The sequence below is a fragment of the Pagrus major genome, chromosome 17, assembly GCF_040436345.1.
Source record: "Pagrus major chromosome 17, Pma_NU_1.0".
In the NCBI taxonomy this organism is placed as follows: domain Eukaryota; kingdom Metazoa; phylum Chordata; class Actinopteri; order Spariformes; family Sparidae; genus Pagrus; species Pagrus major.
In genome coordinates this window covers 6,499,082-6,511,702 of record NC_133231.1, presented here as the reverse complement: position 1 = coordinate 6,511,702, position 12,621 = coordinate 6,499,082, and the positions used below count along the sequence as shown (strand labels likewise).

The 12,621-nt window shown below is 41.1% G+C and overlaps 1 protein-coding gene across 1 annotated transcript in view; it reads right to left on the bottom strand.

Annotated features, from left to right (window-relative positions):
- Positions 1 to 12,621, bottom strand: part of LOC141012037 (neuroendocrine convertase 1-like) — a 146,425-nt gene that overhangs the window by 16,447 nt on the left and 117,357 nt on the right. The window contains exons 10-12 of the mRNA XM_073485419.1: positions 11,260 to 11,370; positions 10,834 to 10,927; positions 8,238 to 8,423 (exon numbers count right to left, since the gene is read on the bottom strand). Of these exons, the coding sequence (XP_073341520.1) occupies positions 8,238 to 8,423; positions 10,834 to 10,927; positions 11,260 to 11,370 (391 nt within the window). The remainder of the gene's footprint in view (positions 1 to 8,237; positions 8,424 to 10,833; positions 10,928 to 11,259; positions 11,371 to 12,621) is intronic.

Below are 12,621 nucleotides of genomic sequence, written 5' to 3'. Positions count from 1 at the left end.
TTGTCTCTAACCTAACACACTTAAGTTAAGTGCTGAGTGCTGATTGTTTTAAAGATGAGGGTTGTTCAGCTGTGGTGACTTGTAGTAGCAAGAAAAGCACAAGTTTTACTAAGAATGCTGACCAGTAAGCTTGACAGTGAGTCAACATGCGCAATAGCAGGACCCTCTAACTGAAGCAGCTAAAAGGAATGCAACCAATTAGTTAATTAGTCTAATTTTGTTTCTACCAATATTGTATAAACAAGAATTCCTGCCCTAATTATTTTTTTCCTGAGTTAGACTTAATCAGGTTTCAACAGCATTTTAATGAATATGATAGCAGTATTGAATTTTCTTATAAGATATGATTCCTTTCAAAGAACTGATCAAATGTATTTAGGTTCAGCTTTCCATCATTTTACATGACAAATATTATCAATAACTTCACATTTAAGAGCTTAAACTCTTAAGAATTAAATTAATATTGACTTTCAACAACGTAAACATGTATTTGGGAATATTACAAAAGATTTGATACAAGAGATGTTAGTCAAAATGTGTTGACATGTCATTTATCGTTTTTTATTTTGCTGAAATAATAATACATTATTACATTTTAAAACATATTGAGGTAAATGCTGCACATTGTCTTTTAACATTTTTGACCAAAACGAGAAATTGTGATGCCCAACGCTAATCTTAACTCCCTCCGCCCAGGAGGGATATGTGTTAACTTGACAAGTTGATAATAATACTGACATCTCTACACTGCAGCGGTCATGTGTTGTGATGTTTTGTTCTGATTTTCTTTACACATGACACTTACTGTATATGTTTGGAGTAAAATTAACATAATGTTTGTGTTTTCTCGAAAATGTAACTTTTGTGAGGGTGGAAAAGAATGTATTAGCAATCACAATCTCCAGTGTCACAACAATCATACATGTGTGAAATTGTGTTTGAATGTTTCATTAAAACACAACCCTCCACCTACCAGACTCACTTACATAGTTACAACTGCATGGCTATAAGATAAGAGGCAAAATGTATTAATATTAAAGACTTAATAAATTAGTGTTACTACTTGAACCCCTGCACCTCACACTGTGATTTTACTGCACTGTATAAAGTCAGACATATTTATTTCGATGTAATCAAACTTCAAATTTCTAGTTTTCATTTTGAGACCACTTCAAACTTATAAACACAAGTTCTTCTGACTTGAAGTCTTTTGACTTGAAATGATAAGTTCAGTTCAGTACTGTAACTCATTAAATTAAGTTTCTACAGTGACATGATCAGCATATTAGCAGACTTGCATTCATTGTTTGAGAGTTAAAACTCTCCTGGCTCCCCCCTTTAGTCAAGTCAGGGTTCTTTGTTTTCACAATAATGAAAACACTGCTAACCATGATAAAGGTTAATACTGAATTCATTTTTTACCTCCTCACACACCTTCACACTTGAAAAGGTCTGAATGATTTCACATATTAATCTTTGTTCCAAATGCTGGCAAAAGTAGTGAAGCTCCAATAGGAGCAGCTGCAGCTTTTGTGTGAACTGCAGAACTGACTCTTCAAACTGAAAAAATATGAAAGGAAAATAAATTTGTTTGTAATATTCGTCAGTGTGACTGAACAGTTTGTCGATTCAACTTAGTATCTTAAGGTTATTGAACATGTTGTCTGAAGTTCAATTAACTTCAAATTTGGTCTCACAAAAAAGAAGACTTAAAAGCAGACTTTGAGCTAATTCATTAAAAGTTAAGTCATTTATAGCAGTTGAATTTACATTTTTAAGCTGGAAGAGCCCAAAACTATTTACAGTGTGGGCGACTATGATGGGTAAAATGTGAAACAGGAAGTTGCTAGAAAAGAAAACAGAACTCATTTTACTTTAGCGGAATAACCAGAAGCTTCAAAATGAAGCCCAAAACAGGGAACCTGTGAGTGTTGGCTGTGTTGGAGCGGGGGCAGAGTCAGATGGGAGGGGAGGAGGAGTCTTGCTGCGTCTACATATGTAAAGCAGCAGGGAAGCAGCGTGTGTCAGACTGAGGCTCTGGCCCAACCTGAGCTCCTTGCTGCTCTCTCCAACACATCAATCATCCAAAACAGGGCCATCACGGCCACACTGCATGCTGGGAGACACACACACACACACTTAGGCGAGCACACACACTGCAGCCGGCTCAAACACAAACAACTGAACAAACACACACAGGATACCGCATTCAGCCAAACACACACAGAGCTGCACGAACACGAATGTTTTAATTGTATACACACGCGCACACACACGCTGCGCAAATATGTAGTGATTTACAAACACACGCATGTACACTCAGGTAACACTTACACATTCATGCAGTTTTTACAGTTCACACACATACACCAACACACACACACACACGAACAAACATTCTGCAACAGACACACAGTTAAACACATATGCAAGAACACACTGGTGCACATAGTAAAAGACACATACATTGCAAACTACAAACACACACACACACACACACACACACATGCAGGAGTCACCCTCTCTGTGCCTCACAAAGCACGCAGACAAACAGAAATAGGTATCCTGTGCCCACAGGGTGCCCTCGCCCCCGACCATCTGTGACGGGTGCCAACACACAGTGGGTGATATTTACATGGAGACCCACCCCCCCTCCACACACACACACACACACCAGCACACACACACACAAAGAAAAAAAAGAGAAAGAAATACCCACAAAGGGCCGCACGGATCGCTTGATCTCCCAAAACTCATTAAACATGCAGATGTATGCAAATATATGCACCTCTAGAAATCCACCTTGGGCCAGAGTGAGTGAGAGAGTGTGTGTGTGTTTGTGGCTGAAAGTGCACGTTTGTGAGTGTGTGCGTGTGAGTTTGTTTCCACTGTAGCAACTACCGGAGCTCTGACAGTGTTTCTGACAAACTTGATGCTGTGTGTGAGTTTGTGAAGCGACTTTATATGCTGTTAAAGTGTGGAGACGTCTTGTTTACCAGCAGTGAGTGGTACTTATGAGTGATGCATTACATTTTCTTATTACTTTTATAAGTAATAAAACTGCATTTAGGAATCAAACTAATATGACCCTGTTAAAATAACATATTAAGGGCTGAAAGATCTGCGTTCCATTTACCATATTTTGAGTTGTCTCAATTTCCGCGTGGATTACAAATAGTGGACAGAGCTGTGTAACAAGTTCCACCCCCAATTGCAATTAGTAAGTCAGAAGTTAGTACACTCTAACCACCCGCACTAACACCCACTACACCTGCGCTACAGTCCAAGTAGAACATAACAACCAGTTAATGGAATAAATTATAAAACATGTGTTTACATGGCCAGAAGGAAATAACTTTTTTCTCTTTTTTATTTCCTGACAATGAAACACATTGTTATTATCATTATAATGGGTGCAGTGGTGCACACAAGTTTCAGCTCAGCTTCAACTTTGTTGTACAGAAGCCTTTGATTACCCTTTTTTTTTTTAAAGTCAGCCAATATATGTTAAACTGATATAATGATACTGATATCTCTGCACTACAGCGGTTAGCAGATTTTTTACAGGGTGACATTCAATATCTTTACATAACACAATGTTTAAAACAACCATGACAAACATTCTGTGTTTTTTCACAAGAAGGTTATTTTTTTGAGAGGGTGGAAAAGCCACCAACTAGAGACTGTATTTCAGACCATTACACTCATCAACAATAATAAAACATATTCAAGTGTACATAATCAGATCTAATTCTAGTTGTAGCCTTCAAACAGACAACTGGATTAGTAATCATCATTTCTTCAGTAAATATATAACAACACGAACTGCAACCTATCCATCAAGGTAGAAGATGAAGAAGAAGAAGAAGAAGAAGAAGTGATTGGGATAATGTCAATATTTTCTATTGGCTGCACGCTGATCGAACATTATCTGCTGGTTATTCCATCAGCAGTTTGTCACTGTGTGTGTGTTTAGTTTGTTGGGGAGACGAGAGAGAGGAGGAGCAGGAGTGACTTCAGAAGAAGCACCGGGGATGATGATGGTAAATATATGATCTGTCAGTCATGGACAGCAAGTATGGCTGTGTGTGCGGGTGTTTGTGTGTGAGTGTGTGTGTGGTGTGTACGTGTGTGTGTGTGTGTGTGTGTGTGTGTGTGTGTGTGTGTGTGTGTGTGTGTGTGTGTAGCCACAGTGCTGCAGGCTAAATAGTGCCATTATATTCCTACAGCAACACTAGTCACAGTCAGCTTGAGTGTCAAAGTCCTCTGGGAATCAGAGATATCTCTGCTCAAAGACCGCTGCCACCCTGCCACACACACACACAGGAACACACACAAACACACGCAGGAACACACACACACACACACACACACACACACACACACACACACACACACACACACACACACACACACACACAGACACACACACACTCCTTGTGGGCATGGCAGCATGAAGCCAGGTGGGGTAGGAGGGACAGCAGTGTAAGTGTGTTTGTATTTTTGTGTGTTTTTCTGTGTTTATGTATAAGACGACATTTCTCCGAGTACAGTGTAATAATGCAGAATTGTTGGCAGTTATAGTATAGTAGTTATCTATTAAAGGGGTATTCACTGCATTACATATGTCTGTTTGTGTGTCTTTTGTGCATTTGGTTCACCCAAACTACAAGAGGCATATTTTAATTTTAATATCTTTTACTTCTAGTGGTATCTTATAATAAAGATATTTTTGATTTTATGTGCCCAAGTTTTGAAGTATTTGTCTCTGATAATTCTGACTTCACAACAATACAATGGAGGTAAATGGAATTATATTTTTGGTACTCTCTGCAGTTATATATTACATTATAAATTCCTTTGCAACATTTCTTTACAGAAACAGTTTATCGTTTTGTAAGTTTTTTGAAGATAATTTTTCGATGTTGTTAGCACCACAAAGTTCCATTCATCTTCATTGTGTTGGGGTTTAGACAGAGATCGCATAAAAATCTCAAAACCCAGACAAATAAAACCAAAAGTATCTGTTTCTTTTTGTTTTTGGGTGAACAGCCCCTTTAAATGTACACTATGTATCTGCCACTAAAGGTCTCTCAACGTTAATAATGAAAATAAAAGACATAGTTGGGAGTTGTTATCTTCTTTGTTAAACAACCTTCATTGCTGATAAAAATCTATCTGATGTGACTCGAGCAGAAACGTTTACACACAAGATTATGTATTAAAGTTTTATTCACGTTATGTTTGGTCACGTTCAACAACTTCCCTCCTCACTCTCTGTCATATTATCTGATGTTTCCCTGGAAGTTGTAGCGACAGGCGACCCAATGAAATGCTTCTTTACCTTGAATAAAATAATAGATTTCTCTGGGTTTGAACATTGTTGAAAACATTTTGGTTAACAACTCAAAATGTTTGAGTTCTAGTCATTTTAACATTTTAATGTAGAATATTTCATAAAGTCTTTAAACTAACCCAATAATAACCTTCACTATGGTAGATTAATGGCTCAACTGCCATATTCTACAATTTCTCACAGACTCTTACCTCTTAGCACTGCTGTCTTAGGACAGAAATGCTTTAAAGAGAAAAGATGATGAGGACACACTTTGACAGAATGTGTGTGTGTCTGTGTGTGTGTGAGAGAGAGAGAGCGAGAGGACATAAAAAGTAAAGTGCAAGAGAAATGACAGAGAGAGAGGCTGAAGAAAGATCAAGGACACACAGGGTCGAAATAGCATCAATACCGTTTATCCGCTGATGAACTCTCTTTAATGGTTATCATAGATATTGATGATTAAATATTATTGGTTTCGAAGCATATAGTTAATCATGAGTTTAATTTTGTACTGTACATGTCTGTTTGTTGGTATATTCCATATTGTTCAATACTGCCGGCAATATTGTTTCTGATAAGCAGTAAAAGCACCAAGCTGAGCTGAGGCACCACAGATGGCGGTAGAGCGAGCACAGAGGAGAGCACATGTGAGAGAGAGAGAGAGAGAGAGATAGAGAGAGAGTATTTCCAGCCCTGCGGTCTCGTCTCCTTCACAGCGCTGGAAGGTCAGCCGAGCCTCGAGCCAGAAGACTCGCTCCCTTTTCACTTCAGTCCCGCTTTTATTCCAGCAGCACCACAGCGCTCTTTGACAATTGTCATCATGACGAATCAATATAGACTCTCCACAGACACCCCCTCTGTGCTGCCCTTGAGTTTTTAAACACTGATCCAGCAGATAGTCCAGTTAAAGTCTCTTCCCAGGGCCTCCATTTTATAGTTTACCCTTCACTCTGTACCAACCCTCCTTCTGTCTTTTCTATTAGCCCTATATGTCCTCTGTCTCTCTCACGTCTCCGCCGCTGCTTCTGTGCATCATTTCAAGCTTTAACTGGCATGGCTGCTTGTCAGAGGCAATTTTTACCCTCAGCAGCAACACACGAATGTTAAAAACCATCTTCACCATGTGTATGAGTTTTACCCCGGGAACCACATTATGTCAAATTACTGTAATTGCACTTGTGACTGAAATACTCCTTCTAGTAAATTATCTACTGAAATCATAATATTCTATCATGCCTATCTGTAATCACAGTCCGGAGAATGAGAAATTTAAAAGTATATAATTGAAAAGCCAGGTAGCGAGTCCTTTCTCCTTCTTTGTTCCTCTTTGCGTTGACTTCAAGCATTGCAACGCTCTGTTTTATTTCCAGCGCCCTGTGTTTGTGATTGTGTGTGTACACGTTTCTTTCCAATCCGCGGTAAAGTTGACAACCGGCGTTAAACCAATCAGTATGTGTGTATGTGCTGATTAGCAGTGTGCTAAGGCATGCGGCACGTAAGATGCGAGCGTTAATTCGTGTTGCGAGCATCGCGGTGACTCGTCTCGGCCCTCCGGTAATGAGCAACGGCGTCGTTATGTGGCTCTGCTTCACGGTGTTTCCTCCCCGTCTCTGCGACACACTGGGCCTTGGTAATTGGTCACAGAGGGGACAGTAAATCTGCACGAGGACGTGGGAGAGACACAGAGACGGAGAGATAGAGAGAAAGTGTGTGTGTGTATGTGTGTGTGAGCACGTGTGTGTGTGTTTGCAGGAAGAGGTAGGTGATGGAGGACAGGGGGTGGGTGTCTTTCATCTTCACAGCTTTTTCTCTATAAACCTCCAACTGTTTACAAGGACTGATGCCTATTTGCACACACACACACACACACACGCACACGCACACACACACACAGTGAGTCCCCCCCCCACCCCCCACCTCTACTGCTACCACCCACACGTATATACAGTAAATGACCTCAGCGCGCTACTGTCTCTGAGTATGGATTCTAATCAGACGTCGGCAGTATTGTGTCTGTCAAACCTGGCCAAGGTTACTTAACCTTCCAGTCTTAATTTCCCTTCCATTTTAGCTCCTTCCTCCATATCAAACATCAGCACATCTATGAGAGGAAGAAAAAAAAAGGAAAAGAGCACGGGGAGGAAAATGAAGATTGCCATGCTTGGCTGAAACTCGGAGATGAAAGTAGAGGATGATTCACATTGCTATGGCAAAATGAACTGAACCAAGCTGAGCTGAGCTGTGCTGTGCTGTGCTGGGCTATTTTTAAACTTCTATACAGCGCAGCTACTGGAAGAGGACAATGTGAAGCGGAGCAAATCATTTCTATATCATGAGAGAAGGTATGTGAAATAGGGCTTCCAGGAGAGTAGGGGGAAATTTGTATATGAGCTTTGCCGAGAAGATTATTTTTTTGGTACATTTTGTAGGCTAGTTGAGTGAGTTATCAATCGGGTGTTGTAGGGGACGTGCACGGACAAAAGTATTCATTCCTCACTGGAATCAAAGTCATATCAAAGGATTGAGAGACGCTATTCAAGTTGACAGTCTGAGAGGCCAATTATATACAAAGAAAACAACATGGTTGAATGAAATGTTTTTTAGTATAATTTCCATCTTTCATAGAGCTCAGAATAACCAAAAAGTGTAAAAACTGTGAAAAATCAAAAACCAAGCTAGCAGCTCTGTGAGACTACTAATATGCTAACAATGACAATGCTGAACATGTTGATGTTTAACAGGTGTAATGCTTACCATATTTACCAGCTTAGTTAAGTATGCAAACATTTGCTAAGAAGCAAGGTGTGGCCAAAGTAGCTAAAAATGAAACACTGCAAAAAAAAAAGAAAAAGAAAAAAAAAGCCGCATAACTGCAGTGAAAGTACATTTTCTCTCTCACCTGGAGGTTCCAGATGCCTCGAGGCTGCTCCCCCCAGCAGTGCACTGTCATCAGGGTCCAGTTTTTCAGGCCAGCAGTGGAGGCGTCATTTGGCCGCGTGTCCAACAGCAGCGATACAGTGCCGGCTGGAGACTTCAGACTTATAGAGAGGTCACCGCGACACACGCTGTTGATGCTCACTCTCACCTGGTGAGGAACAGGTGGTAAGAAATAAAAGAGAAGGGAGGTGTGAACAAAGAGATTGAAAAAGGGATAAAGAAACAGGGAGAACAAGAGAGAGGGTGGAAGTGGGTGGACAGAGACAGAGAAACATGTAAACATGATATCCTCAGTGCCACTGTATGACCTCTGACTGTTTACTGAGTGTGACACAGCTTACTGAAATAAGGACTGATCTTTATTGTTTAAACCTATTCTAGTGATTGATAGCTTTTTAACTTTTTGCCTCCAAGAAATACTTTGACATTTTGGGAAATACACTTTTTAGAGTTGGAGTTTGATGAAAAAATCGATAGCTTACCTTAGCATAAAGAATCAAACAGCTAGCCCAGCTCTGTTAATTAGCGTTGCAAAATTGATAGTAGGTAGTCGAGTGGATTAAGTTTCCACTGTTTGTTTGGCAACCTTACGGTGACAACAAGACTCCAAGAAATTACTGCGCACGGCCAAGAAATAGTCCTGTACATACACCCCCATAAAACCACAAAATGATGTTTATACAGTTGGGTTTTTGTAGAGTTTAAATAAACAAGATGTAAATTAGTGACATTTAGAGTTGCTGGTAGCCAGATTTTGTTGCCTTTAGAGAGAGCCAGGTTTTCCCCTTGTTCCAGTCTTTGTGCTAAGCTAAGCTAACCAGTCTCTGGCTTCGTATTTAGTGCACAGAGATGAGGATGGTATCAATCCTTAATGTTTCCTAAAATGTTGAACCTTTTTAATTTAATTGTTAAGCAAACATCTTCTGACCAACCTGTACACGTTAAGAAATATGGGATTCCTATGCATGTGACAAATGAATGATCGAGCCAATGCAAGGAATTTTTGGAAATACTTCAAGGCAGTGTTAACATACACTGTGTGCCCAAGTTTCAATCCAGATCCAATCAGTGTCATCTGAGACACTGTGTGTGCAGACTATGGACAAGGCAATGATCTGTCCATAGTCAACCAAAGATGAGGACAAAGAAAAGTAGGGAACAAACAGAGAAGACCAGAATGGCTTAATATTAGCTAAATGATTTAAATAAGCGCATGTACCCCTCAAACCCCCATCCCCCTGATTCCCACCCAGTAAACACTCTCCCTGTCCCTGTTCATCACAAGCAGCACATCTGGTGTGACAATGGCACATCGCAGAGAGAGCCGCCAAGCTGCAAAAAGACTGACAGCCCGCTCCTGTTTACAGCGTGTTACCACGGCAACACGTCCATCAATCACACCTCGCAGCCATGGCCTGACCCACGCTTTCTGCCAGGGAGCAGAGCCGCAAAGATGAAGCCTTTTCAATTTACATGCTGACACACTCCCGCTCTCTCTCCTCGCTATTTCACAAGTACACACACACACACACACACACACACACACACTCACAAACACAGATAAGTCGCTCATACCCAAATGAGCACGTACACAGACACGTACAGTACGTATGCCTGCTGACACAGTCAAACATAAACACATTTGAGTGTATGTGCCTTCACTCAAGAAAACACAGTTTTGCCATTTTCTGCAAATGACACATCCAACACATTAAACATCACAGTATGATCCTTTTTATCTTTTCTATTCTCAGACAGAACACATGACACAGAAACCCTGAAAACAATTTGTATGAAATGTTCAAGCTTCCCCCGTTGTGAGCAGAAGTTAAGTTTTGATTTGTATAATGTCAAGGGCAACAGGAAACATGTAAGTGAAAACTGACTTTTTCGTCTTTCCATGTTTTGAAGGAATAGTCTAACATTTTGGGAAATACTCTTATTTGGTTTCTTGCAAAGAATAAGATGAAAAGGTCGATGCCATTCACATACCTGTCCATTAAATATAACGCTACAGCCAGTTAGCTTAGCTTAGCATGAAGACTGAAATTACCTGAAAATCAAAATCAGGACAAGTTGTGGATTTACAGGGTACAGTTATGCGCAGTACTGTTTCTTGGCCGGGAGCAGTGACTTCCCAGAGTCCTTGTTGGTTGCCTGGCAACCACATCTTACTGTTTTTTTTTCACTTCAGTTTTTCTGCGGCTAAAACTAACGAGATATAACACATTAAATGAGTGAGCTTAAGAGGTCCCGGCAGGTGTATTTTGGTACCTTTGGAAAAAGCCAGCCCAGCTGTTTCCTTCTATTTGAGGTCTTTATGCTAAGCTAAGCTAACCAACTGCTAGCTTTAGCTTTACAGTATATTTAACAGACAAATAAAATAGTGGTACTGATTTTCTTATCTTTCTCTCAGCGAATAAGTGTATTTCCCAAATAGATCTTCTTCTTTTGTTGTAGATTTTCATATCCAAGTTATTCCAAAATAAATTTCACATTATTAAACATTGTACTGCATGCTCATACCACCTGAGTGTGTTTTAAAACTGCCATCTGACCTGCACATGCTCCAGACTGTTGATCTCATTAGTCCTCCCATGGCACCCCTCTGATTGGATGTCAACACTGACCACACCCTCTGTCGAAAGGATTCTAACCAATGAAAGATCATTACATATGTCAGCCAGTAGCCAAAATAGACACTCATATACATGCATCCTACAAATATACGGACACACACAAGGCAATGATGGTATACAGATACATCAAGATAAGATGAAAGATTATTGATTCCTGTGGGGAAGCTGTTTCATTGAGGCAGCCGGATTAATATGATACAAGGAAAACCTTGAATTTGAGACAAAATTGTAATATAAATGCAAAAAAACATTAGTAAAAGGAGTAAAATAGAACATCAGCAGCTGTAGGGCTGATACATAAACATTTAGTATATAGTCAGTAAAGCTGACAAAAGGCTTTCTTACCTGGTAGGGTTGAGCGTGACCTGTTGCTTACACTTCCTCTGCGGAGCAACGGTGTCGAAGTGTGCGGCCTGCTGTACCATCAGCCCTGCATCCAGCAATCCAAAGCCATACCTGAGACAGGAAGGGAACATGCACTCCATTATATACTGTATGTGTATATATGAAGGATGAGCCTCCTTTTAGCCTCACACACGTGACCTGGAAGCTTTCATGTAAGTGGTTGAATCTACTGCAGGAGCACAGTAAGTGCTAATGGCTCCGACATGAAGAGGCAACAAGTCTTTGACGAAGATGATGTTGTCCTCTGACACAATTGCTTCCCGCTCTGTCCGGGCTGAGGGTTGCTGTTTTTACCACCTATAATTGCCTGGAGGATTGATTCTGAACAATGTGCCATCTCACGGACTGTAATCAAGCCTCATTATTCATTCTTTACCACCCCAATCTGGGTGCTGGAGACACAATGGCCGACCCTTAAGCGGCGTCGCTGCCTGGTGACTGTATGACCACTGCCTGTCTTACTCTCTCCCCTCTACTTTGCCGCTCCTGCTTCGCCGTCTCCCTTCATCTCTTTTGAATCATCCGCTGTTTGCCCTTTTGCACAGAGCCGCCTGCTATTCAACATTCTTTTCCTCTCTAAATTCTCCTTCACTCTCCTCCATCAAACAAGAATTTCTTGCATCAGAACTCTCCTCCGCCACTTCAGCGATGTTGAAATCGCAGTCCTCATAAGTCTCCCCTTAATTCTCCCTCAAATCTTTCATTTTTCACGCACTTTCACTCTTTCAGTTCCCTCTTGTTAAAATCACAGTCCTCAGACTGAGTAACAACCTTCATCCTCCACAACCCCTCCTCTTGGAAATCCAGAGGGGGTGACAAAGAGCTAATTTCTGCCATTATTACCATACAGACCTTATGCCGTTAATCTGCAATAAGTGAAATTCATTATCCTGATGACGGGGTCTCTCGGAGCAGCAGAGGGAGAGACAGAGACAGGAGAGAGGAGGGAGCTGATCAATAACTCAATCTGCTGCCCTGCATGGGGCTCCATCTCCTCTGTCTCAGACTGTCAGTGTGTCTGAGGAGGAGAGGCAGGAGCTGCAGCCCACACCGTCCTCGTCCTAACAGCACGCCGAGCGATCAATGGACACAATCTAATCAGCCACTATCACCACCAATGACTTTTAGCATGTAGGGCCCAGCATAATAGCATTAGGCAGACGGGTGTGTGGGGTTGAGGTGCGCTGCTGAAGTTCAAGGTCATTCAGGAGGTTTGTGAAAGCTGTGAAGAGTTGGAGCAAAACACAGCTGACAAGAGCTGAATGCAGAGGACCAGACAAGCGACTGCTAAGGCATCGACTG